This window comes from Artemia franciscana, chromosome 1 (genome assembly GCF_032884065.1).
Source record: "Artemia franciscana chromosome 1, ASM3288406v1, whole genome shotgun sequence".
NCBI classification, from domain to species: Eukaryota; Metazoa; Arthropoda; class Branchiopoda; order Anostraca; family Artemiidae; genus Artemia; species Artemia franciscana.
The window spans coordinates 30,839,223-30,865,004 of record NC_088863.1 but is presented as its reverse complement, the minus strand read 5'-3'; the positions used below and the strand labels follow the sequence as shown (position 1 = coordinate 30,865,004).

General features: G+C 34.1%; 2 protein-coding genes across 2 annotated transcripts in view; both read right to left on the bottom strand.

Annotated features, from left to right (window-relative positions):
• The window catches only part of LOC136028257 (uncharacterized), a 27,293-nt gene extending 24,808 nt beyond the window's left edge, over window positions 1-2,485 (bottom strand). Inside the window, exon 1 of the mRNA XM_065706027.1 lies at window positions 2,464-2,485. Coding sequence (XP_065562099.1) covers window positions 2,464-2,485 — 22 coding nt within the window. The remainder of the gene's footprint in view (window positions 1-2,463) is intronic.
• A 1,121-nt stretch (window positions 2,486-3,606) lies between these two features.
• Window positions 3,607-25,749, bottom strand: LOC136028465 (uncharacterized). The gene is made up of 5 exons (XM_065706307.1): window positions 25,636-25,749; window positions 18,967-19,075; window positions 15,054-15,256; window positions 7,410-7,617; window positions 3,607-3,941 (listed from the first exon to the last, which is right to left on the bottom strand). Exons 2-5 carry the CDS (start codon window positions 19,061-19,063, stop codon window positions 3,622-3,624), a joined length of 828 nt encoding a protein of 275 aa, XP_065562379.1. The 5' UTR covers window positions 19,064-19,075; window positions 25,636-25,749; the 3' UTR covers window positions 3,607-3,621.
• Between the last annotated feature and the right edge of the window lie 33 nt (window positions 25,750-25,782).

Below are 25,782 nucleotides of genomic sequence, written 5' to 3'. Positions count from 1 at the left end.
CCAAACTTCCCCCAATGTCACCAGATCCGGTCAGGATTTAAAATAAGAGCTTTGAGACACGATATCCTTCTAAAAATCAAATTTCATGGGGATCCAATCACCCGTTCGTAAGTTAAAAATACCTCATTTTTTCTAATTTTTCAGAATTAACCCCCCCCCCCCCAACTACCCCAAAGAGAGCGGATCCGTTCTGGTTATGTCAATCATGTATCTAGGACTCGTGTTTTTTCCCACCAAGTTTCATCCCGATCCGTCCACTCTAAGTGTTTTCCAATTTTAGGTTTCTCCCTCCCAACTCCCCCCAATGTCACCAGATCCGGTCGGGTTTAAAATAAGAGCTCTGAGCCACGATATCCTTCTAAATATCAAATTTCATTGAGATCCGATCACCCGTTCGTAAGTTAAATATACCTTTTTTTTCAGAAATACCCCCCCCCCCCAACTACCCAAAAGAGAGAGGATCCGTTCCGTTTATGTCAATCATCTATCTAGGACTTGTGTTCATTTTTCCCACCATGTTTCATCCCGATCCCTCCACTCTAAGTGTTTTCCAAGTTTTAGGTTTCCCCCTCCCAACTCCCCGCCCCCATCACCAGATCCGGTCGGGATTTAAATTAAGAGCTCTAAGACACGATATCCTTCTAAACATCAAATTTCATTGAGATCCGATCACCCGTTCGTAAGTTGAAAATACCTCATTTTTCTAATTTTTAAGAATTACTCCCCCCCCCCAACTACCCCCAAAGAGAGCAAATCAGTTCCGATTATGTCAATTATGTATCTGGGACTTGCGCTTATTTTTCCCATCAAGTTTCATCCCGATCCCTCCACTCTAAGTGTTTTCCAAGATTTTAGGTTTCCCCCCCCTCCAACTCCCCCCAATATCATCAGACCCAGTCGGAATTTGAAATAAGAGCTCTGAGACACAATATCATTCCAAACATCAAATTTCATTAAGATCCAATCACCCGCTCATAAGTTAAAAATACTTCATTTTTTCTATTTGTTCCCAATTAACCCCCCCCCCCCCCCCAGACGGTCAAATCGAGAAAACAACTATTTCTAATTTAATCTGGTCCGGTACCTGATACGCTTGCCAAATTTCATCGTCCTAGCTTACCTGGAAGTGCCTAAAGTAGCAAAACCGGGACTTTAGGTTTTCCCCCTCCAACTCCCCCCAATGTCATCAGATCCAGTCGGGATTTAAAATAAGAGCTCTGAGACACAATATCATTCCAAACATCAAATTTCATTAAGATCCAATCACCCACTGATAAGTTAAAAATACTTCATTTTTTCTATTTTTCGCGAATTAACCGGGCCCCCCACTCCCCCCCAGATGGTCAAATCGGGAAAACGACTATTTCTAATTTAATCTGGTCCGGTCCCTGATACGCTTGCCAAATTTCATCGTCCTAGCTTACCTGGAAGTGCCTAAAGTAGCAAAACTGGGACCGACAGACAGACCGACCGACAGAATTGGCGACTGCTATATGTCACTTGGTTAATACCAAGTGCCATAAAAAAAAAGAAGTACTTAGCTGAATACAATTAAGAGATTAGAAATTTTCTCAACTAAATTTGAAAACACAAAATAACATGGACAAAAACTCAAAAGAGGAATTCAATTGAACAATAAACTATAATTTTAAACTATTAATAAACTATAATTTAACACCTCATACATGGATTGAATACATTAAAATGTAAGAACAAAAAAAGAAATCGTCTACTAGAGATTTCGAGAGGGATTCTGGGCAAAAGACCCTGAGGAAGCGTAGCTACCTGTTTGCTAATGAAAAAGGAATCACAAATTGGTTGGAAATGCCTTATACTACTTGTTAAGTACACATTTTCATTTGGCGAAAAAAAGGAAAATGTTGACAAAAGAATTGCGAGGCCCTTTAATCTTAAAATAAGGACTATAAAAAGATAAGCCGTTTATAAACCCTTCTTTACTAACTAGAAAACACCTTATAGTACTTGATAAGTACACTTTTTCATTTGGCGAAAAAAAGAAAATGTTGACAAATGAATTCCGAGGCCCTTAAATCTTAAAATACGGAGTAGAAAAAGAAAAGTAATACAAGCCTTTTTTAATAACTAGAAAACACCTTATAGTACTTGATAAGTACACATTTTTATTTGGCAAAAAAAAGAAAATGTTGACAAAAGTTTTAATAAAAATTGAAAGGGACAAATTTACTAGAACTATCTTTTAAATATTTCAAACCTCCACAAAAACTTGAAAAGTTCAAAGTTACTTTAAAAAAATTTACAAAAAAGAACTAAAAATTCTTTAACTAAAACTCAAGAAAGACGAGTTTACTAAAGAAAAATAGAAAAAGAAGAACTTAGCTGAATAAAATTAAGAGATTAAAAATTTCATCAACTAAATTTGAAAACACAAAATAACATGGACAAAAACTCAAAAGAGGAATTCAATTGAACAATAAACTTTACTTTTAGACTGTTGATAAACCATAATTTAACATCTCGTACATGGATTAAATACATTAAAATGTAAAAAAAAGGAAGAAGAAATCGTCTACTAGAGATTTCGATAGGGGTTCTGGGCAAAAGACCCTGAGGATGCGTAGCTACCTGTTTGCTAATGAAAAAGGAATCATATATGGTTTGGAAGTGCTTTATAATACTTGATAAGTACATATTTTCATTTTGCGAAAAAAGAAGAATATTGACAAATGAATAAGAAGACCCTTTAATCTTAAAATATGGACTACAAAAAGACAAGCCGTCTTTAAACCCTTCTTTACTAACTAGAAAAGGTTAGTTCTATCAGAAAATATCGAAGTGGGTGATTTTCTTCTAGACTCCAGCCAAAAAAAAATCTCAAAATAAATTCCTTATGCCTAATAGATGTCCTAGAACGATATAAGTTACTTAATTAGATATATTTCACCTAGAAGTCTTTTCTATTGCACATCTGAAGTTCAAGACTACTCAGTTTTTAGAATTAAAATCAGCTGATTTTCTGTTTTTTAGACTGTAAATGAAGCATAAACACAGCTTAATGCATCGAGTTTTTTGAATGCAGCTACTATTACCCATATATTTTAACTTATATCTGCTGTACGAAACACGCATGGGTGTATTTTGGAGGACTTACTTCAGTTAAGGATAGGGGGAAGGGATAAAAGAAAAATCTAAACAGGACAATTACGCAAAAACCGATAGACATAATAGAGGAAATTGTGGTAAGATTGAGATTTAGATCGGGCCCGAGAGACTCCTATGTGAATGCTGGATCAGACATAAATTTAGAAGGAGTTTTTTTTTTTTTTTTTTTTTTTGGAGGAGGGATTGCTTTAATTCAAGTCAGACGAATGAAGTAGACACAGCTGCCACACCTTGTTAACTTTCCCAGCATTATCAATTGCCGTGTCAATTGCTCAAAATTATTCTAATATTATTATACTTTTTTAAGGAAAAACAGAGTACAACTTTATCGTTTTTCAGACCATATGGCGGATTTTAGGAGGCGAGCACTGGAATTGGCTAGGGTCCAGCTTAATTTTGTTCAGTATCACTTAAATTCTCATAACTTTATACGAAAAAAAATATCCTAACAATCAGAAAAAAAATACGGCCTGTTCTCACCTACGGCCCCAGGAAACCCAGATAGACATATATTATATGTGACATTTCTCCCTTTTTACGCGACTTTTTCTTACCAATGCACAAAAGAATCACCTTTTTACAGGATTTCGGTGCTTTAGGGTGTTCTGTTCCAGCTAGAATTTGCTCTTCAGGTTGAGCAACATTTGAATTAGACTGATTTTTCATTGCTTCAGTCAGCTGAGAATGAAAACTTCGTTCAATACAAGCATCTATATCATCCAAGGTCTCATGAATACTATTAAACAATCGCTGGGTCTGGTCATGGTCAGTCTTACTTTTAGTAATGAAAGAATCAATTTCTAAAAGATAATAAAAATGGACTTAAATAAATAATTATTTTCAAGCTTTATATATAGAATATTAACTTCATAAGCAACAAGACCTATTAACACCTGCTGAAATTATTTCAAATCATGTTAAAACAAATTCAAAGTGAAGACACTATACAGGATGCTATCGTCAGGAAATCATTAGGGTCCTAAAGTGTGCTGCTGTTTTGAAGAAAAAGAAGAAGAAGAAGAAGAGCAAGACTGAAATATATAGTAAATGGAAAAATGCTTTGAAAAGAGGAAAACAAAATACAAAAGAGCCCAATACGCAAACAAATGCTAACTATAAGTCCAGGACAAATACTAAATGGCTTGCAATGTATTATCACTAGCGGTAGGTTCTTTTTTTTTAAGGCGCAAAATTCAAACAATTTCAAAGAACAAGCCTATTTCCCCTACACGCCATCACCTAGAACAGCATTTGAGAGACGATCGTATGGTTCTCAAAGTGTTAAGAACTAGAACTGAAATCAAAAGAAACTACATACGTGTCGGCTATCATAGGGTTTATTGACAATACCCCAGCAAAAAGCAAACCTTAGGGCATTAAGCCCAAATTTTCAGGGCTACTAATATTACTACCACTTTTGCTACTACTTCTACTACTACTCCTGCTTCTAATACTGCTGCTATGGAACTAAATTAAAATAGTGTAAGTGCATCTAGGTTGTCAAAATTGTATAGGCGGGATATCTTGGGACTGAAATAGGGTATAAAGTAGAAACTTACAAGGAAAGTTTACGTTACTTTAAAGCTAAATGAAAAGACATAATGTGCATGCTGGTTGTCAATAAGAACGTATCAGCAATATCTCGTGAACGGTTGAGAGTTTAGTTTAAACACATACGAGTTTCTCAAAATTATACTTAAAGTTGTAATTGAAAAGCTAGTTTTAATCGTAAAATTCTAGAAACAGACATTTGCAATGCTGCGACATCATTAAATTAAAGAACAAAAAATAGCAGATGAGGAAAGAAAGGAAAATTAACTTGAAAATTCCCTGTTTGAAAGGAGCATGGAATTAGGAAAAAAGGAACGAAAAACTAGTTGAATTAATAGGGTTAAAAAAGTGCAGAAAACACATAATTTGGTAATAAGTCAAAACCTGCGAAACGAAGAATTACAATACAATGTATATGCATTGTACTTATGGATCTCGATTAAGAATACATGGTTACATGAAAATTTAAATTAAAGTTAATCAATTCGATCAATTCTTTCTGTTTCTTAGGAATAATTTTCTTTTTATATAGACATATTTCCGAAAAGTAAAATTTCAGGGGGTGAGTTTAGACTTTCACTTGAGAGATTTATAGAGGAAATATTTCGTACATTTCAAAATGAGTGAAATAATTACTCCCTTGGAGGGGGGGGGGTTGCTCATATGGTCGTTTAGACGCGAAAGGAAAACATCTATTTGTACGTTGCGAACAAACATTAACGACTGAAAAACCATGATTTTAATCTGAAATTACACACTCTATAAATTTTCTTATTTTTATTTTTTTACTTTTCTTCCCTGCAATTCATAAGAGAAAAGTTACACATTCCCAAACAACATAATATTTAAAATCACGAATTCGGATATATTACAAAATTCCTTCCAAGCTGAACTGAGAACAGAGCTGTGTGCAAAGTAGAAATCTCTTTACCCTGTCATCACTTACATTTCTTTTGACACTGTTTAATTATTTTCCCTTTTACAAGCAAATTTCTCTTGTTTCTTTTGAAAGAAAGCACAAATGTTTGAGGCAAAATAAGCGTTTACGAAAAGAGATGTTTCTTCATATTCTTTGTCATTCTTTGAATATCACGTTAATTAAAATAGTACAAAATGAACACTCAAAAAATAGATACAACGGTTAGAGCCAGTATTCTAGTTTTGAAGTAAAAAGAAAAGAAAAAAAATGGCAATTACCATACACAGACGTAAAAAGCCACAGTTCTTTTCAGGATGAAAAGGATATCAAGAAAAAGAAAATTACCATTTTATGGTATTCACCCCAAATAGCACAAAAAAAACCGAAGAATTTTGAGGTAAGGTCAGTAACATTTATAAGGATTTAACTGAACAGCAATTTTTAACAACGATAACCAATTTTTTTATAATTTCAAAGAGAGCCTCAACCTCCTCAAACATAATGTGACGTTAAATCCAAACAAAAAGTGCATCATTGAAATCACCTTCGTCGTAAACCCGTTATCGTAAATCCCCCTATCTTATAAAAGAAGACAACCATATTTGAGTAGATGGCACTGACCTGAGCCTTGTTTCCCTCCAGTGCTAAGAGCTGGAAAATTGTAAAAAGATAGCTAAGAGCGCAATTTGTTTTCTGTCTGTTTATAAATATCTCCGAATTTTCTTTCCTATATATTTGTGTTGCGAGAGCAACACTTTGGTTTTGTTCCGGTTTTTTTTTCCTATGCTGCCGATCTCAGCTTATTCCCAGAAACTGGTAATGGTTTAACCTGTGCAGTTTTTACGGAAAGTGTGGACCTCAGGCCGGATTGATGAATATGACATTGAATTTTGAAAAGCTCCACAGAAAAAAAAGAAAGATTTACAGAAGCAAAAATGTAGCATTTTCCCACGGGTCCGAAAGTGCTGCCATCTATTGTTTCTTCATTTCTGTTCGTGATTTCAGCTGAGTTTATCATTCGGTTTTCCGGACTTGGGATTCTGGTAGAGAAATGGTATCAGATGTGCCAAATAAACTTCGTTGTTTTTTCAACGTTGAGGAATAGCGTTTGATGATGTGATTACTGATCGATATCGAAGAAACAAAACCAAAGTATTGCTCTCGCAACACTTTAGTCGGCGAAGCCGGACAAAGGTTGCCGCAACACTTCACGTTGTCCGGACAACGTAGGTCTAGTTTATTTCCAAGCTGGTATTTTTTTTACATTTCCCACCAGACTCAATTGGTTCTGAGAATTAGGCCCAGCCATTTCAGTTGGCTAATTCATCTGTTTCCACGAGGTAAGAGAAAGTTGGTTGTTTATATTGTTGGTAAACAATAGAAAGCGGAAGAAAACCTCCAATTTCTTCCAATAGGAGCTTCCGACATATTATAATAGTGATATTACACGACATATTATACCGTGGATAGTTTCCACCTTCAGAATAAAAACAAATTTCGTGTTGTTCATTCTTCTCTTTCTTGAGTACACATATAAATATGCGAGTTTAATACTCAAGCCTTATATACCTTTTTTAAACTACAAACGAGCAATATTAATTGACAAGTTTTTTCATGAAAGTACAGACCATGTTGAAACTTAAAATGAACAAAAGTAATTGCTTTGCAGCCTATGCAAAATGTATGAAGTGGTGCAGACATCCGTGATCGGGAATAGAGACCGTTAACAATGTTAGTCGATTACAATTATCAACAACTGAAGTTTAATAACCGATTAGTTGATACAACAGACACATACCTTTGCGTAGATTTTCACAATCGAGGTTTGTCTTTTCAATGGCATCAGTAATTTCTTGCTTCCCTTTCAAATGTTTCTCTACAATAAAATCCAACGGCTGTGACTGAGAAGTAATATCACAGGATTTGTAAAGGGTTTGAGTCGCAAAATCGTGACCAACTTTGTATAAATGATCATTCAGAACGAATATTTCCTTCTGCTTTCCAACCTAAAAAACAAAAAAAAACTTAAACGAAAGGTATAAGAAAGTTACTATGCAGAACTAAAGACAGTATCTTCTTTGACAACAATTTTTTTGTCACTATATATAGATGCAATGCTTCTTATATAACCATGGATTTCAAGATAATACTGACAATTATAATTCTTAAGATCGACATTATAGAGATTTCTTGCAAAAATTATCGGAAGAAAAAAACTACACTCTCGTACAAAAACTATACTCTGTTAAATTTTAGCAATAAAAGAGCAAAAAAGGAAATGTAAGAAACCACTTCAATATTTGTCGTGATTACGTCCCAAAATGTCAGGCTATTATAGCACTCTTTATCTATTGAACTCGACTTAGAATATCCACTTAGAAATTGATACCCTAAGAACATGTATTTACATGAGAGCATTTTAGAAGGCAAAGACTAGAATGCTTTAATAATAGGTAAAGAGCAATGCACCTCCGACATATTTCTTGTATGCCTTTCAGCCTATACCCCGTGCCTTTTTAAACCCTGGGAGCCCCCTATGGTATTTGATCAATATTTTATCACGCTTGGAAGGATTAAAAGATCCATAAAAGATTCTTTCATAGGGTGGATGACCCAAACAGCCTTAAGGACAAGGGCCTCAAATTATGCAATTGGATTGTTCTTCAATCATACATTTTAGTAGAAAAGGTGGGCATGTCATATCTTGCTAGAAACGTTACGCGTATTTTAGATACGTATAATTAAAACCACAACTATCGTCAAACCCCCCTGAAATACTTTTAGCAGAAAAGCAGGCATGTTACACCTTTTTTGAGCTAGAATAGTTTAATGAATTCCCAATCTGCGTAATAAGAGGACCAAAGCACGCCTGTGGCCTGATCCATACGCAATCTCTTCTTCCCTCTCCATCGTCTGATTTCTAGCCGTAAGGTATGCATGTTATACTTCATCTCAACTGGAATTCTGCAAGGGTTTCAAACTACATAATTGAAGGAAAAAATGGACTGAGATCTCCAAACCACCATCCCTACCACCATTTTTCAGCAGAAAGGTAAGCTAATGTTTTTCCTACAAGCAGTTTTAGGCTTACGAGGTGAGTACCTTAGTCCATCCAGCGTAAAAGTGATAGTTTACCAGAGGCGTAACATTACTTCTCCTACCTCTGTAAGAAAGTACTTTGGCGCAGTTGAAATTCATGGAACAAGGGTAGAGAGAGGACAGGTTTTCAGAGACGTATTCCATTTCCAAGCCCACCCTACCTTCCGCAGGAAAGTGCTCCCATGCAAAGCACACAAAACTACAGTCTAGCAGAGATCCCCCAGGAAATTTTAGGTTGTAGGGTTTTGTGGCCTCAAACCTTCAAAGTTTTGAAAGTCAGGGATTTTAAAAGTACAAAATCTTGAAGCCTGCTCGGGTGTAGATACCTGTCTATAAAAAGTTAAGCGAAATTCAGCGCTTTCGACTATTTGGACACTTTCCAAGCAAAGCTACTATAGACTACCAAATCTCAGTTAATCGAGCAAAAAAAAAAAAAAAAAAAATCGATCAAAATTTCAAAGTTCCAACTTTGTCTACCACGCTAAAGTATACCGCCCGTTGGCTCAACAGATTTTTTGCTATGCACTTCGACCCAAAATGGGCCTTTGATAACCTGTTTGCATCTTTGTGATTGGATCTCCTTATGATTATAATGCATGATTGGGGGCATAAAGAGGGTCAGTGACTGTACCAACCCCCCTTTGTCAACATCCGTATGGTAATGTCGTTTCTTAACGGATATTACTGCAATGTTTGCATTTTGAACTTAACAACGAAAACTTTTTTTTTACTGAAAAATAGTTCTTTTTTAGACTAAAAAGGTTTAGACTTTTTAGACTTTTTTAGACTTTAGAAAAATTAGTTCTTTTTTTTACTAAAAAGAACTAATTTCGGTTGTTAAGATAATTAAAGGTGTCCTGTGGTGGCGCAGTGGGTTTGACCTTAGCTTGGTAATACGGGACTCCGAGATCGAATCATGCTGCAGCAATGCACTGCACGGCCGACGCAGGGACCTTAGTAGTCAAGAAGCGTCATTAATCTGATACAATACAATACAAGATACTTAAAGGTTCTTTTTAAAGAAAGCCTGCATAAAAACCGAAATTACTTAATGGTCTAATTGCTTTTCAAAGAAATCCTGCACATAAAAAACAAAATTCCAGGATGGTTGAAGAGCTTAATACAAAGAAAAAAAGAACAGAAAGCACCTCACTTGGAGTGTTCAAGCCAACAAAGAGGGAATTTTCCAACGAAGACCGGCCTTACCAAAATATTTACGTTGTATTCTTGCGTCACAAAGTCTAAGGAGTGAGAGTCCAAAATAAAATGTTGCATCGATTGAGAGAGATGATGTCCAAGGACTAAAGATAACAACATCAGGGAGACAGCTGGATTGTAACTAGCTCAGCCGTTCTACGAGTTTGTGGATATTCCATATCTCTAAGAATAATGAGACTAAGGTCATACAGCATATGTTAGTAAATAGTCTAACTTTCGGCCTTCCTGATAGCCAAAAACGGGGTTAAATTAATAATTTTAAATAAAATTAAACTGAAACTTCAATTTGTGTACCTTAAGTATATTACAATGTTGTGATTGAGAATCAGCTCAAACCTGTGGATTGATTAGCCTCATTTTAACTTGGCCATACTATAAAAGTATTTACTTAAAAACTATGTAGCTTGCATCTCTAGTGGGTACATGGGACAGGAGGAGGCGGAATAACAGGGTTCTTTTCACGACATAGAATTAGAATTTCTGGTTGTGATTTTGTCCACGGGGGGGGGGGGGGTATGGAATCCCCTTGCGAAGAGGATTTGTCCACGGATGGAGCAGGAATTCCCTTAGAAAGGGGAATTATCCAAGGGGGAAAATTCCCACACGAGGGGGAATTGTCCAAGGGGAGGGGGGGTTTAATAGACTAGGAGTAAATTTTAAAAGCAAATTGCTTTCTATGTTTTCAAATGAGTAAAGAAACAAAGTATCATTATCGTCGAATAAATCAAAATCCTCTATGGAGAATTTAACTGTTTTTTTTTTCTCTTTTTTTTTACTCTCCAACAAGGTACAAGGTATTAAAACAGAGAAACATGCTCTTTTGCATTCATTAGAAACTTCACACCTATCCTGCCATCCTACTCACTAGACAAGCCATAAATTCTCGACAGCTCTCAATGATGGCTAGTTTGCTGGGTGAATTTGCCTAAGGGCCCTTCGTCTTTGTGGTGGTCAGCCGACAAGACATGAAGATTAAGATTTGGAAAATGCTTTCAAGGCACCGGATCCTCCTAAGTTTTACTTGAATATTTCTGTTCTTTTGAATTTGTAATATATGCTTGTTTTAAGTTTAAGCTCTTTATATTTTGTAATTTTTGTTTGTTTTAAGTTTCGCTTATATTTTTTTATAAAGCTCTGTGTTTTTTAAACATTTCAGGGCTCCAGATAACTTGTCCAAGAGCAAGAGGTGAAAGGATTATGTATAAAAACAATCCTGACCTGCTTGCTCATTATAACATCTTACAAGTTTCTTTTTCCAGAATAAGTCATATCACAACTGAAACAACGTTTCGAGCTTCATAAGAATGTTTTGTCAAATCTCAATATCCTTACATTCCTGTTGATCATAAGACCATTAAATTGGAGTCTTTACTTGAGCTACAGAACGACATTCTACCTGACGCAGACTATTCGATGCAAAACGTTGAGCTTTGGCGCAAAAAATGGTAGATATTTCCGATCACAGAAAGGCTTTCTTTTGTTTCTCCAAGAATGCAAGCCTTACCTTTCCCCCAAACATTTTTCTCCTTTTATTCTGGTGTCTGTAACGACTAATGTTCCAACAGGTAGCTTTCTCGGCACTTTAAGGCCTGTGTCCCGGTCGTCATTTATATTCCCTTTGTCCCGGTCGTCAATTGTGTCCCGGTGTCCCAGTCTGTAATTTATCTTTGAGTGTCCCGGTCGTCATTTATATTCCCTGTGTCCCGGTCTGTATATACATTCGTTTTTGAATTGGTATTTTTTTTAGTTTTTAGTTTTTCACCTTTTGTATAGCTTTTTTAGTTATACCTCATGATTCTAATGATTGCCCTTGAGCCTTGTTGATGGTGATTGCTAATCGAACATTCCCTGTGTCCCCGTCGTCATTATTTCCTGTGTCCCGGTCGTCATGGTTTTTACCTTTTTTTAGTTTTTTTTTTTCTTTTTTCTTTTTAGTTTTTTTTTGTAGTTTTCACCTTTTTAGTTTTTTTTATTTTTGTTTTTTATTTTTTTTTAGTTTTGTTTTTCTCCTTTATTTTCCAGTTTTTTCCTTTTTTTCTTTTTTTTTCTTTTTTAGTTTTTTTTTTAGTTTTTTTTAGCTTTTTTAGTTATTTTATTAGTTTTTAGTTTTTTTTCTTTTTAGTTTTTTTTTGTAGTGCTTACATTTTTTTTAGCTTTTTTAGTTTTTTCTTTTTGGTTTTTTTTTTTAGTTTTTACCAAGCCAAGGTTCGAACCTGCAACCTCTCGGACCTACAACCTGGAACATAACGCGCTACCGACTCAGCTACTTTGGGCTTGAATACATTCGTTTCTGAATTGGTATATGATGAAATAATTCATAATTCAGACGTCATATCCAAATAGACAGACAGACAGACATAACACACATACAACTTATTTTTATGTTTTTCTCCTTTATTTTTCAGATTTTTTTCCTTTTTTTTCTTTTTTAGTTTTTTTTAGTTTTTTAGCTTTTTTAGTTTTTTTTATTAGTTTTTAGTTTTTTTTTTTCTTTTTAGTTTTTTTAGTGTTTACCTTTTTTTAGTTTTTTTAGTTTTTAGTTTTTTCTTTTTAGTTTTTTTTTGCAGTTTTTACCTAGCCAAGGTTCGAACCAGCAACCTCTCGGACCTAGAACCTGGAACATAACGCGTTACCAACTCAGCTACTTCGGGCTTGAATACATTCGTTTATGAATTGGTATATGATGAAATAATTCAGACGTCATTTGCGGACAGACAGACATAACACACATACAACTTATTTTTATATATATAGATATACTATCTTCATAAACGAGTAATAATTGTATATGTATTTATGTATGTATTTTTTTGGGAAAATTGGCATTCTGGGATGTTCTGGCCTAAAAACGATTTAGATAGGTCATAATTTTGAGAAAATTTGTTAAGAACCTTTATTTTTTTTAAAAACTCATGATTTTCATGCATGTAAAAATTTTACATTAAACTGCTGAGCAAAAAACTGGTCATTGTAAAAATATTTGTATATATTTTTAACAAGGGATTATAACAATTCAAAAAACTTAGAAAAGAAAACTAAAAGTTTGAAGCTTAGTAAACAATCAGTGTTTTAAAAAAGTATTTATGTGAGTCAGGTCACTTTTATACACATTAGTATTGCAATGACGTTGTCACACTTTTCACATTTATGTGGAAAAATTGAAGATTTTCATGTATGGAGAAGCTTATATTAAATTACTTACAAAGCAAAAAACTGGTAATTGAAAAATATATGCACAGATTTTGACAAGGGGTTAGAACCATTTAAAAACCTTAAAAAAGACAAAACCTTAAATTATATTAGTATCCCCCCCACCACAAGAGTGAATGTATCGTTTTTGTATCTGTGGCGCATACGACGTTACAAATGGAAAGTATTTATGGTATATTTTATTAAAGTATTTAAGGTATTAAAGTATTTAAGGTAAAGAATTTTTTAAAGTTCAGTTCAGAATTGCTAAAGTTAGTAAGTAAACTGTAAAAATATTTATTGGTGTCTGAGTATCAGTTCTAATATTTTAATTCAAACTAGTAAAATACCGGACAATTTTGACTTTAGTTTTTTTTTTTTTATGAAAACAACTCGATCCGTGAATAAGGCCTACAGGTTTGAACGTAACCAGCTATATAATGCCTTTAGGGAGGCTTAAAAAACGAAAATTTGCACCATCAATTGACAACACCTTTACGGGCAGCTAAAGCAAAGGCCATTGCTAAATTTTCTGAAGTAATCAAAATCCAAAAACGAGTCAAAAGTGGAAATGAAGAGCAAAGACATGGGCGGTTAGAGGATATGCAAAAACGACAATTAGAGCAAGTCAAAAATAAAAATGAAGAGCAAAGACACAAGCTGTTAGAAGACATGCGACACTCAGCATGTGAGCGGGCCAAAAATGAAAATGAAGAGCAAATACACACGCTGTTAGAAGAACAGCGGCGGTGTGTCAAAAATGAAAATGAAGTGCAAAGAGACACAGAGTCGAGAAGACATGCGACACCGAGCATGTGAGCAAGTTAAAAATGAAAATGAAGAGCAAAGACACACGTGGTTAGACGACGTGCGATACCGAGCAGGTGAGAAAGTCAATGAAAGTCAATCTGGTCAGTGAGAATCAAAACGTTTCAAAATTGAAAATGATAGCGATGATGATTGGGTGAGGGATTTTGACACGGGTAAGGTCATCAATACCTACCATACTTTAGTAAAAAAAAAAAGAAAAAAAAAAAAAAAAAAAAAAAAAAAAAAAGGTTCGGCAATAAGTATTCCATAATGACGAAAGACAAACCGAGGTAAAACGAACCAAACAAATTGAAAACGATAGCGTAATGATTGGGTTTTGGATTTTGATAGATAAGATCATCAATGCCTACCATACCTTTGAAAATTAAAAACCTGGAGTAAATAAATCGTTGGTAGAAATGAAAGTTTTTGTTCCAACACCAGAACAATTAAAAGAAACAAAGGTTCGGCGATATGTTTTTCATAATGAGAAAACACAAGCCGAGGCAAAAGAAGGTCCCACCACCTTAACAATTAAAAGAAACAAAGGTTCCTTTGTTTGAAAATCAAAGCCTCTGAAACTCAAAAACCTGGAGTAAATAGATCATTGGAAGAAAAAGAATATTTTGTCCCACTATCTGATCAATTAAAAGAAACAAAGGTTTGGCGATATATCTTTCATAATGACAAAAGACAAGCTGAGGAAAAAACGAAAGGTACAAAAAAACAGAATTTTACAAAGGCAATACTTCTAATTTAAAGTCCATTTGAATGTCATGACACCAATAAAAGGCTCAAATTGTCTGTGCTTAGAAGACAAGTGACAATGAGAATCCATACATAGAAGCCTGTCGCGTGTGGGGGCCTGGCGGCGAAACTGCGGAGCTCCCGGTACTATACATATATATATATATATATATATATATATATATATATATATATATATATATATATATATATATATATATATATATATATATATATATATAAATTCGTTATTTTTTAGTGCAAATTAATCATTCTTTCGTCAATTGATTTAGGCTTAATTTATTTCTGCTCCTTTAAGATCATAAAATCATTTTCTTTGACAAACATTGATTTTATTCACTACCATTAAATATACTACCTTTTTCAGGTGTATCTGATTTTCCAAATCTTCTAGCCTCTGGACTTCACAGTTGAACAAGGTTAGTTTCTGCTCAGCATCACTGATTTGTGAAGACAGACCCATGGTTTTTTCCTCAATCTCAGATATAGACATCATAAGGTCATCTCTCCTTCTTTTTTGCTCTTCAATACTGGTTCTGGCTTTATGAACCTTTTCTGATGCTAGGGCGAAAAGGCTGTTAGAAGAAAAAATACATTATACATAGTGCATAGTGCACAGTACAATACATAGTGCAGGCATTTTAGGAAATGGCTTGTTTTCATTTTAGGAAATCGTGACGTCAGGATGGACATTAATGGTATTTTAAGAATCTTGAGATAAACCCTGTTAGGCTTTGTACTGGACGCTTCTTTGTCTGCAATTTCAGGCAATTTAACGACCACGTACGAATTCTAAAATTTGGTCAACCTGCCTCACTCTATGCGTTCTTGCCTCTCCAAAAGCAATTTGAGAGTCACAGCTTCTCCTACCGTTTGCCCATGATGTTTACCGAAACATTTAGAAAACTATAGGTCTACCTGTTCGCCTGTAAGTACAGGGGACTTATTAGTTATGCGTCAATCCTAAAACACAGTAGTCTGCCTGAGACTCAAAGCAGACAAATCTATTAAACTTAGGTCGATTGTTTGCCTTTGAGTCCAAGCAAATTCAGTCTGCCTTTGAGTCCAAGCAAATTCAGTCTCCCAGAAGTCTTGGTCATCCCTAAAGTTTTATTACTATCTACCTTAGTTCTGCCCCATGAAGGATGGATGATAGACTAAGTCACAAAGGAAAAATAACACAATTTTTATACATTCCTGAAAAAGGCTTATGCCATTCATGCCTATCACTCAGACTTTCAACTGTCTTGGCTTCAGGAGAAAATCATAGCACACAAGAACAGAAGAAACATTTTCAATGTTTTATGTAGTTTTGTAACAAATTTAGCAAGACTTGCTTCTAAAGATCATGTATTTGTTTAATTAAACTTCTTTTTTCTTTTAATAGTCCAGAGATAGATAAGCTCAAAAGTCTGTTTATGCTCAAATACCAACAATAATAAAAAAAGGAGCATATTTTGTACCAGGAATAAGAATTATGAAAAGGGAATGTATACCAAATTGGTATGAACAAAGAACGTATTAATTATTCTATATGATTATGCATTATTATGAATATAAATTTGTTATCACAAAATAAATCTTTGTTTATTATCACCTTTAGCTTAAAATGACAGATAACAGCAAATGTTGCCCTTAAAATGCTTAGCGAAAAGGAGGTCAGTTTTGTGTCTGAGTTCTCAGTAGATTTCAGCTAATGCACACATATCTCACACTGAACTAAAATCCTAAATATACTATTACATTGTGCAAAGTAGTCTTCTCAGCTGAGATCAGACATGATAGTTCCCCCCATTACCTTTAAAATTTAATTTTTAAAGTTCACTTTTTTCAAAAGTGTTCAAACAAACCTACAAAAAAGTACTAATGGAAATAAATTTCTATTCTGATTTAGCACTCCATTTTCAACTGTTCAATTCAAGATTTCATCAGACAACTTAATCCTACTGTAAATCCAATGCGCATAACATACTCCAATAAAATAAAGATGAAAAAAAGTCAATGCTCAAAAGCCAGGTATTAACTATCTATAAATCCTTAACAACAGCTTGCAAAATCTGTTCTTCTAGAAAACCACTCAAATAGAAATTGAGACCAAGTGGCTAATTCCTATCAATGCTCAAAGGCCAAGTATTTAGTATCTGAAAATGTTTAACAAGAGCTTGCAAAATCCATTCATCTACAAAACCACTGGACAAGAAGTTTGGGCCAGGTGGCTAATTACAACCAATGCTCAAAAACCACATATTTAATATTTATATTTACTTAAAAAGAGCTTGCCAAATCAGTTCATCTAGAAAACAACTCGAGTGGAAATTGGGACCAAGTAGCTAACTCCTATCAATGCTCCAATGCCAAGTATTTACTATCTATAAAGTCTTAGGAAGAGCTTGCAAAATTCGTTCATCTAGAAAACCACTGGAGAAGAAGTTTGGGCCTTGTGGCTAATTACAACCAATGCTCAAAAACCACAAATTCACTATCTATATTTACTTAGCAAGAACTGGCAAAATCTGTTCATCTAGAAAACAACTCGAGTGGAAATTGGGCCCAGGCGACTAATTCCTTTCAATGCTCAAAGGCCAAGTATTTACTATCTATAAAGTCTTAACAAGAGCTTGCAAAATCCATTCATCTACAAAACCACTGGACAAGAAGTTTGGACCAGGTGGCTAATTACAACCAATGCTCAAAAACCACATATTTAATATCTATATTTACTTAAAAAGAGCTTGCCAAATCAGTTCATCTAGAAAACAACTCGAGTGGAAATTGGGGCCAACTAGCTAACTCCTATCAATGCTCCAATGCCAAGTATTTACTATCTATAAATTCTTAAGAAGAGCTTGCAAAATTCGTTCATCTAGAAAACCACTGGACAAGAAGTCTGGGCCAGGTGGCTAATTACGACCAATGCTCAAAAACCACATATTCACTATCTATATTTACTTAGCAAGAACTGGCAAAATCTGTTCATCTAGAAAACAACTCGAGTGGAAATTGGGGCCAGGCGACTAATTCCTTTCAATGCTCAAAGGCCAAGTATTTATTATCTATAAAGTCTTAACAAGAGCTTGCAAAATCCATTCATCTAAAGAACCACTGGACAAGAAGTTTGGGCCAAGTAGCTAATTACAAACAAAGCTGAAAAACGACATATTCACTATCTATATTTACTTAGCAAGAATTGGCAAAATCTGTTCATCTAGAAAACAACTTGAATGGAAATTGGGGCCAGGCGACTAATTCCTTTCAATGCTCAAAGGCCAAGTATTTACTATCTATAAAGTCTTAACAAGAGCTTGCAAAATCCATTCATCTACAAAACCACTGGACAAGAAGTTTGGGCCAGGTGGCTAATTACAACCAATGCTCAAAAACCACATATTTAATATCTATATTTACTTAAAAAGAGCTTGCCAAATCAGTTCATCTAGAAAACAACTCGAGTGGAAATTGGGGCCAACTAGCTAACTCCTATCAATGCTCCAATGCCAAGTATTTACTATCTATAAATTCTTAAGAAGAGCTTGCAAAATTCGTTCATCTAGAAAACCACTGGACAAGAAGTCTGGGCCAGGTGGCTAATTACGACCAATGCTCAAAAACCACATATTCACTATCTATATTTACTTAGCAAGAACTGGCAAAATCTGTTCATCTAGAAAACAACTCGAGTGGAAATTGGGGCCAGGCGACTAATTCCTTTCAATGCTCAAAGGCCAAGTATTTATTATCTATAAAGTCTTAACAAGAGCTTGCAAAATCCATTCATCTAAAGAACCACTGGACAAGAAGTTTGGGCCAAGTAGCTAATTACAAACAAAGCTGAAAAACGACATATTCACTATCTATATTTACTTAGCAAGAATTGGCAAAATCTGTTCATCTAGAAAACAACTTGAATGGACATTGGGGACAAGTTACTAATTCCTATCAATGCTCAAAGGCCAAATGTTTACTATCTATATAGGCTTAACAAAAGCTTTCAAAATCCGTTCATCTAGAAAACCACTGGACAAGAAGTTTGGGCCAAGTAGCTAATTACAAACAAAGCTCACACACAACATATTTATTATCTATATTTACTTAACAAGAACTTGCAAAATCTATTCATCTAGAAAACAACTCCAATGAAAATTGGGGCCAAGTGGCTAATTCTAATCATGCTCAAAAGCCACGTAGCCTATTCAACATCTATAAATAGAACTAGCAAAATCTTTCATCCAGAAAACCACTTAACAAGAGATCTGGGCCAAGTAGCTAATTACCTTCTTTTAAGAATAGTTTTTTATGCTCAAGTTCCAATTCTCCTCTTTTCAATTCATCAAGTAGCATTTCATAAGGCATCCATGAATCAGCTGCCATAATTGAACAAATCTATAAGAAAACAACAAATCTGATTTAGAAGTTTAAATCTTTCTTTTTGTATATTATTGCAAAATAGATGCAAGGGTAGAAGGAGCAGATCCAGGATTTTCTTTAAGGGGAGGGGTGCTAATAGGTTGCTTCAATAAATTTGCAAACAAAGAAATTCCCATAATTTAAAGGGAACATTGACAATTATGTGTCATAGGTAGGTAATGGAAATGGTGGTAAGTTTAATCTAAGATCTGGTGAGGGTTAAACTTCTAATATACCTGTCGAAATTAAAATGGCATAAAAATATTGTTACAAAAATAGTAAGTTATAAAAACCGCATCACCATAAAAGAAGTTGTTCACCATCGATAAAAAATGGGATATTTAGCATTTTCTACATAATTTTTTGCCCTTGCATATTTGATAACTTTTGCAAGTCAGTCAAGATTTTTATTGTTAAAAAATCTATATATATATATATATATATATATATATATATATATATATATATATATATATATATATATATATATATATATATATATATATATATATATATATATATAAATAAGTTGTATGTCTGTTATGTCTGTTACGCTATGCCTGTTACGCCAGATTATATCTTCTATATAAAAATAAGTTGTCTGTCTGTCTGTGGATCAGGTGACGTCATATTTCTGTGTCGGCTGACGTCATGTTTTCAACTGACGAAATTACAGACCGGGACATCGGGACACAAATGACGACCGGGACACCGGCACATAGGGAATATAAATGACGACACTCAAAGAGAAAGCGACCGGGACAAAAGGAATGTTCGATTAGCAATCACCATCAACAAAGCACCAGGACACAAATGACGACCGGGACACAGGGAGTATAAATGACAACCGGGACATAAGTAAAAAAAACTAAAAAAACTAAAAAAAAGGTAAAAATTACAAAAAAGAAAAAAAAAACTAAAAACTAATAAAAAAACTAAAAAAGCTAAAAAACTAAAAAAAAACTAAAAAAGAAAAAAAATAAAAAAGGAAAAAAATGAAAAATAAAGGAGAAAAACAAAACTAAAAAAACGAATGTATATACAGACCGGAACACCGGGATACAAATGACGACCAAGACACAGGGAATATAAATGACGACCGGGACACAGGGACACAACTACAACGGGGACGCCGGGGGGCACAGAGGGATATAAATGACGACCGGGACACCGGGACACAAGGAATATAAATGACGCCCGGGACACTCAAAGAGAAATCACAGACTGGGACACTGGGACACAAATGACGACCGGGACACAGGGACACAACTACAAAGGGGACGCCGGGGGCACAGGGGGATATATAAATGACGTCAGCGACACAGGGAATGGTCGATTAGCAATCACCATCAACAAAGCTCAAGGGCAATCATTACAATCACGAGGTATAGATCTGAATACGGAAACCTAACAATCTATTTATATGCACTGACAATGGGACAGCAAAGAATGTTGTATATTCGCAAGTTTTACGTAGTTAAAAACATATATATATATATATATATATATATATAAAATATATATATATATATATATATATATATATATATATATATATATATATATATCTATATTCACAGGTGGGACATAGGGACACAACTACAATGGCGCGTAACGACTTACGCGCGCGGGGGGGCTTGGGGGGCGCGAAGCGCCCCCACCAACTAGGTGTTGGGGTGGCGCGAAGCGCCACCCCAACAGCTAGTATATATATAAAAATAAGTTGTATGTATTTTTGTGTTGAGGGTTTGCACATGACGTCTGAAAAATAAAGGAGAAAAAGAAAACTGAAACTAAAAATGTAAAAACTGGGAATTGCATAAATATTTCAATATATTTTGACAATAGATTAAAGTAATTCGAAAACCTTAAAACAGATACTTAAATTTTGAGGTTTATTATAAATTGTTGAGCTTTAGCATGCTTGGCACGTGAAGATTTTTCCAACTGTCAATGTTAGAATGAACATTGACAAATTGAAAAACATTGAAAAAGATAGAATGTTACCAGATCCTACAATGGCTGAAGAAAAAGCCAAGGATGCTGCTCAAAGAGCTAATGCCAAAAGGCTTGCGGCTAAAGAACGCAAAACCGCGCAGTTAGATGAAGATCAACCTGGACAGCAAGAGTCAAAACGTATCAAAACTGAAAATGATAGCGATGATGATTGGGTTTGGGATTTTGACTTGTAAAAAATAAAAATAAAAATAAAAGGTCTTGAGCCATCTTCTGGGTTCACACACTCTTTGTGACAATTTGCATAGTTCAAAACACTTAGCATGTCACCTAATTGTATGGCATTGCTTAGTAACAATGATAGTAATGAAGAGTAGGAAATGAGGATAAAGATACAACTTGTATATTTGTAAAAGATACATTAAACACTAAACACTGTACTGGCTCTTTTAGGGGTGTAACAAGAAAAACAGAACAAAGAGATAGAAATGCATAGAAGACATTTAAAACAAGAGCTTTAAGTATAGGCAATAAAGCATTAACTAATCACGGTTTCTTTTTAAGAACGGTGTTTTTATAAACAGTGTCAACTTTGACAAAATCTACAAAAATTTACTGATCAAAATTTTACTTTTCATAACAACATAGCTTATGTTTTTACTTTTTATAGTTTGATATATTTCTGTATTTCCACTCCTACCACATCTACTTATTAAATAGTTGATGTCTACCTCAATATTTTGGTGAACATTATTTCCTCTCCTATTCATCCTAAAATATTCAAATAAAGACCAAAATCATTAAAATAATATGGACTCTAATAAAGATGCATGTATATATGTGCTTCAAACTAAGTATATGAGTCAAAATACTCCTTAAAAAAAAACAATTATGTGTTTATTATCTTTATATTTGATAGGTATAGATTGGTAATTTAAACTCTCAGGATTTCAAACTGAAATCCTGATTCGACTGATTCAAACTGAATAAGTTCTAATTAGATTTTTGGTCTTGGGACTTTCAGATATTCAATTCAAATGTTTAAATCTTGATATGTCTGTTGAGCAAAAACATTAAAATTTGAAATTTGACTAAGATTTAGCATTAAGTAAGAGAATTGTCATGTAAAAATTTTGATTTATAAACATCTAATCAGGGAAATATGATTAGATAGCATGCATCAAAATACATATAAAAATCCTCAGCAGTATATAAAGCAGTTTAGACAATTTTATGCACAAATATATGCAACCCCTATACAAAAACATAACTATATTTTATGGCTGGTTGGTGTTGAGAAGGTGAGAAATTCGGAAGTAATTTTGTAGTTGTATTCTGTTTCTGTGGTAACTCAAGTTGTGTGATTTTCCACTTTTTATCAACATTTTATTAGTAAATGTTTAAAAAAAATGATGCCATTCCACCAATTCTAACTGAGGATTCAGAGTACCCCCATGGATCTGTCACTGAAGGTTAGTACTTGATCCCATTAGAACCAAAATTTACAGTTATACTGTAATTTTTACACTGATCTGCAAAAAACTATATTCTTATATTTACCAAATTCTATCATACATATTGCAAATTTTTATACTTAACTAAAGTTGATCTGTTTAAACTTTGATTGCAGTGGGCTAGTGATATGCATAAGTTGCAGTTGGGTTTAAAAGCATACAACATGAAAACCAAAAAATTAAAAAGTATGTAATTTACATGGTTTCAATGAACATTCTGAAGTGCAAAGATAAATTTCAAACGGAATTATGAATTTTGCAGTATAGATCTATTGCTGAAATACCATTATCTTTAAAATTTGTTTTCCAAAATTTATCATAACTGGCTTACAAAATAATGTTTCATTGAAAGAGATACTACACTAATACCAGTGATTAGCAGCAATAATTTTATATAGCTGGCAAGTGAATGAGTCAACTTGAAACTATCTTTTTTCTAAAAATGTATATAGCACCCGTTATAATTTGTAATTAAGAACCTCATGATGCTGGATTCTTCAAAATTTGGAATTTGCAGTTACTATACAAATTTCACACTGGGGTGTATGTTACACTTAACTCTGTTCGACTCAGCCCTTGTATATCAACCTCCATTAAATTTAGTTCCATGCAAGTCAACCCTATTCCCACTTACCCTGCATTCTACACAATCCCTTTCTATCCTACAAGACACCCATTTAAATCTATACAAACAAAGATAATTGCTTAAAGGCTTTCTATATCACAAAACATATAGTCAAATGATTACTGTCAGGGAGAATTTATTAAATTAACATATTAACTCCTTATTTTTCAGAAATTTTAAAACCAAAGGACTTTCAACATCTTACTTTATATAATTGTTAATGTTTGTAACTACTAAAGCAAGCAATAATTACACAGATTGGACTCAGCCACATTTCAGAAATTGATGATAAATTTGACATTCCAGCAAGTCTATCCTTTTTGGAGACATTGCTAGGGTTTCATACAAGACTTTCAGGAACAATTTTTTATAGGGGGGAGGGGTAAGGGATCTTAGAAATTTGCATTTGGGGGAATGGGGCAAACTTTTTTCTCTGGTCTTTAAGAGAGCATATGTTATGGGTTTCTTTTTAGGTCAGTTGTTCATAAGCTCTTTGGCTGTTATAATGAGAAAATTCTTACTTTACTGTATCATAAAAACATCTATTTACTTTATTTACAAAGCTGCTTTTAGCTTAACTCCATCTCACCTCCCCCCCCCCCCCCCTAATACCTTGATATAACCCTGGGCTATGCCCAATATTTAATAATTTTGTCTGTTTTTTGTTTTGTTTTTTTAATTGGCATTACCAACTAACAACTGATGCAAAATAAGGGTAAATTTTAAGAATGTTGAGTTAAATTGGGCAGAAAGATAAATATGCTGGTAAAATTCTAGTTTAGTGACTTCTTGCTATCTTGGAAAGGGGTTAGGTTAGGGAAATAAAGCTTTTGGTGATGGGTCTACAGGCTAAAGTATATCCCAGGAAGATATTTTAAAGTACCCACCTCTAATCCTTCTCCCTCTAGAGGGCCCTGAAATTTGCCTACATGACAGGTCTATACCCATGGAAATTTTGATAAAACAACATTTTACCTTAATTATCAGTTACCAGTTGCTTTTTCTCTGCCTTCAGTTCTGAAAATGTAATTCCTGTTATTTGAGTAGAATTCTGAGCCATATCAATGTTGTTGTTTTTTTTTTTTCAAAATTTAGATAATGTTTTTGCATATCTTTAAAACCTTATAAATTAGGATTGAGCAAAGTTGTGAAGCTAAAAACAATTTTTTTTTTTTTGTACTTCATTCAAGCAGAAAATCTATTTTGCAAAGTTTCACTTTTATAACACACATATTTTTAAAGATCACAACCCTCTAGAGAAAGAGGGAGTAGAGTTTCATTTTCCTAACCTAACCCCTTTCTGAGATAGCAAGAAGTCACCAAACTAGAATTGAACTCTCCTTTGAAGTTTTGATTTCTTTTAAATCCTTACTTATGGCCTAGCCAACCCTATGTGTGGTTCAGCTACTTTTTTGGCCTAAGATGGTTGGCCAAAAACCATTGATAAATTATACAAGTAAGCATTTGGTAAAATTTTAGTTTGGCTATCTTTTGCTATGTTGGAAAGGGGTTAGATTAGAAAAATAAAACTTTCATGGATGGTTCTACTTTGTCTTTATATTAGTAATACTTTATAGCCTAGTGTAATTTACCAAATATTATGTTTGGAAAGAACATCAATTGGAAAATGAAATGGTACCACCCTTTTGTTAGGATATTTGGTAAAATTCTAGTTAATTGACTTCTTGCTATCTCGGAAAGGGTTTAGGTTAGGAAAATGAAACTTTCAAAGATGGGTCTACAGGCTAAAATATGTCCGAGGAAGGTATTTTAAAGTACCCATCTCTACTCCTTCTCCCTCTAGAGGGCCCTGAAACTTGCCTACATGACAGGTCTATACCTATTGAAATTTTGACAAAACAACATTTTACCTTAATTTTCAGTTAATAGTTGCTTTTTCTCTGCTTTTAGTTCTGAAAATGCAATTCCTGTTATTTGAGTTGAATTTTGAGCCACATCAATATTTTTTTTCAAAATTTAGGAAATATATTTATATATCTTTACAACCTTATAAAGTGGGATTGAGCAAAGTTATGAAGCTGAAAACAATTTTGTAGTACTTCAATTAAGCAGATGATCTATTTTGCAAGGTTTGACTTTTATAACACACATATTTTTAAAGGTTATCAAAGGTCAGGGCCCTCTAGAGGGAGAAGGAGTGGATATGGGTACTTCAAAATACCTTCCCAGGACACACTTTAGCCTGTAGATCCATCCCTGAAAGTATCATTTTCCTAATCTAAACCCTTTTCGATGTAGCAAGAAGTCAATTAACTAGAAATTTACCGGATATTTTGCTGTTACTTTCAGAATAGCCATAATTCTAGAGGTGTCACCATTTCTGAAACAGACTAGGCATAAGAAAAAAAACACATAGCCTAACTATAGTCCTTTGAAAATATAGCCAAAAGGACACTGATAGAATTTTTTGAATAGCTCACTGATAAGATAGTATCCAGCAGACAGCTAATGTTGAATTAACTTATAGGCTAGGGCTGTACACGGGCCAATATCAATGGATATGGGACTGGGAATCAATGCTTTCTCATTTTGAAATATTTTGAATTAGCGGCACCTATATTTAGTGA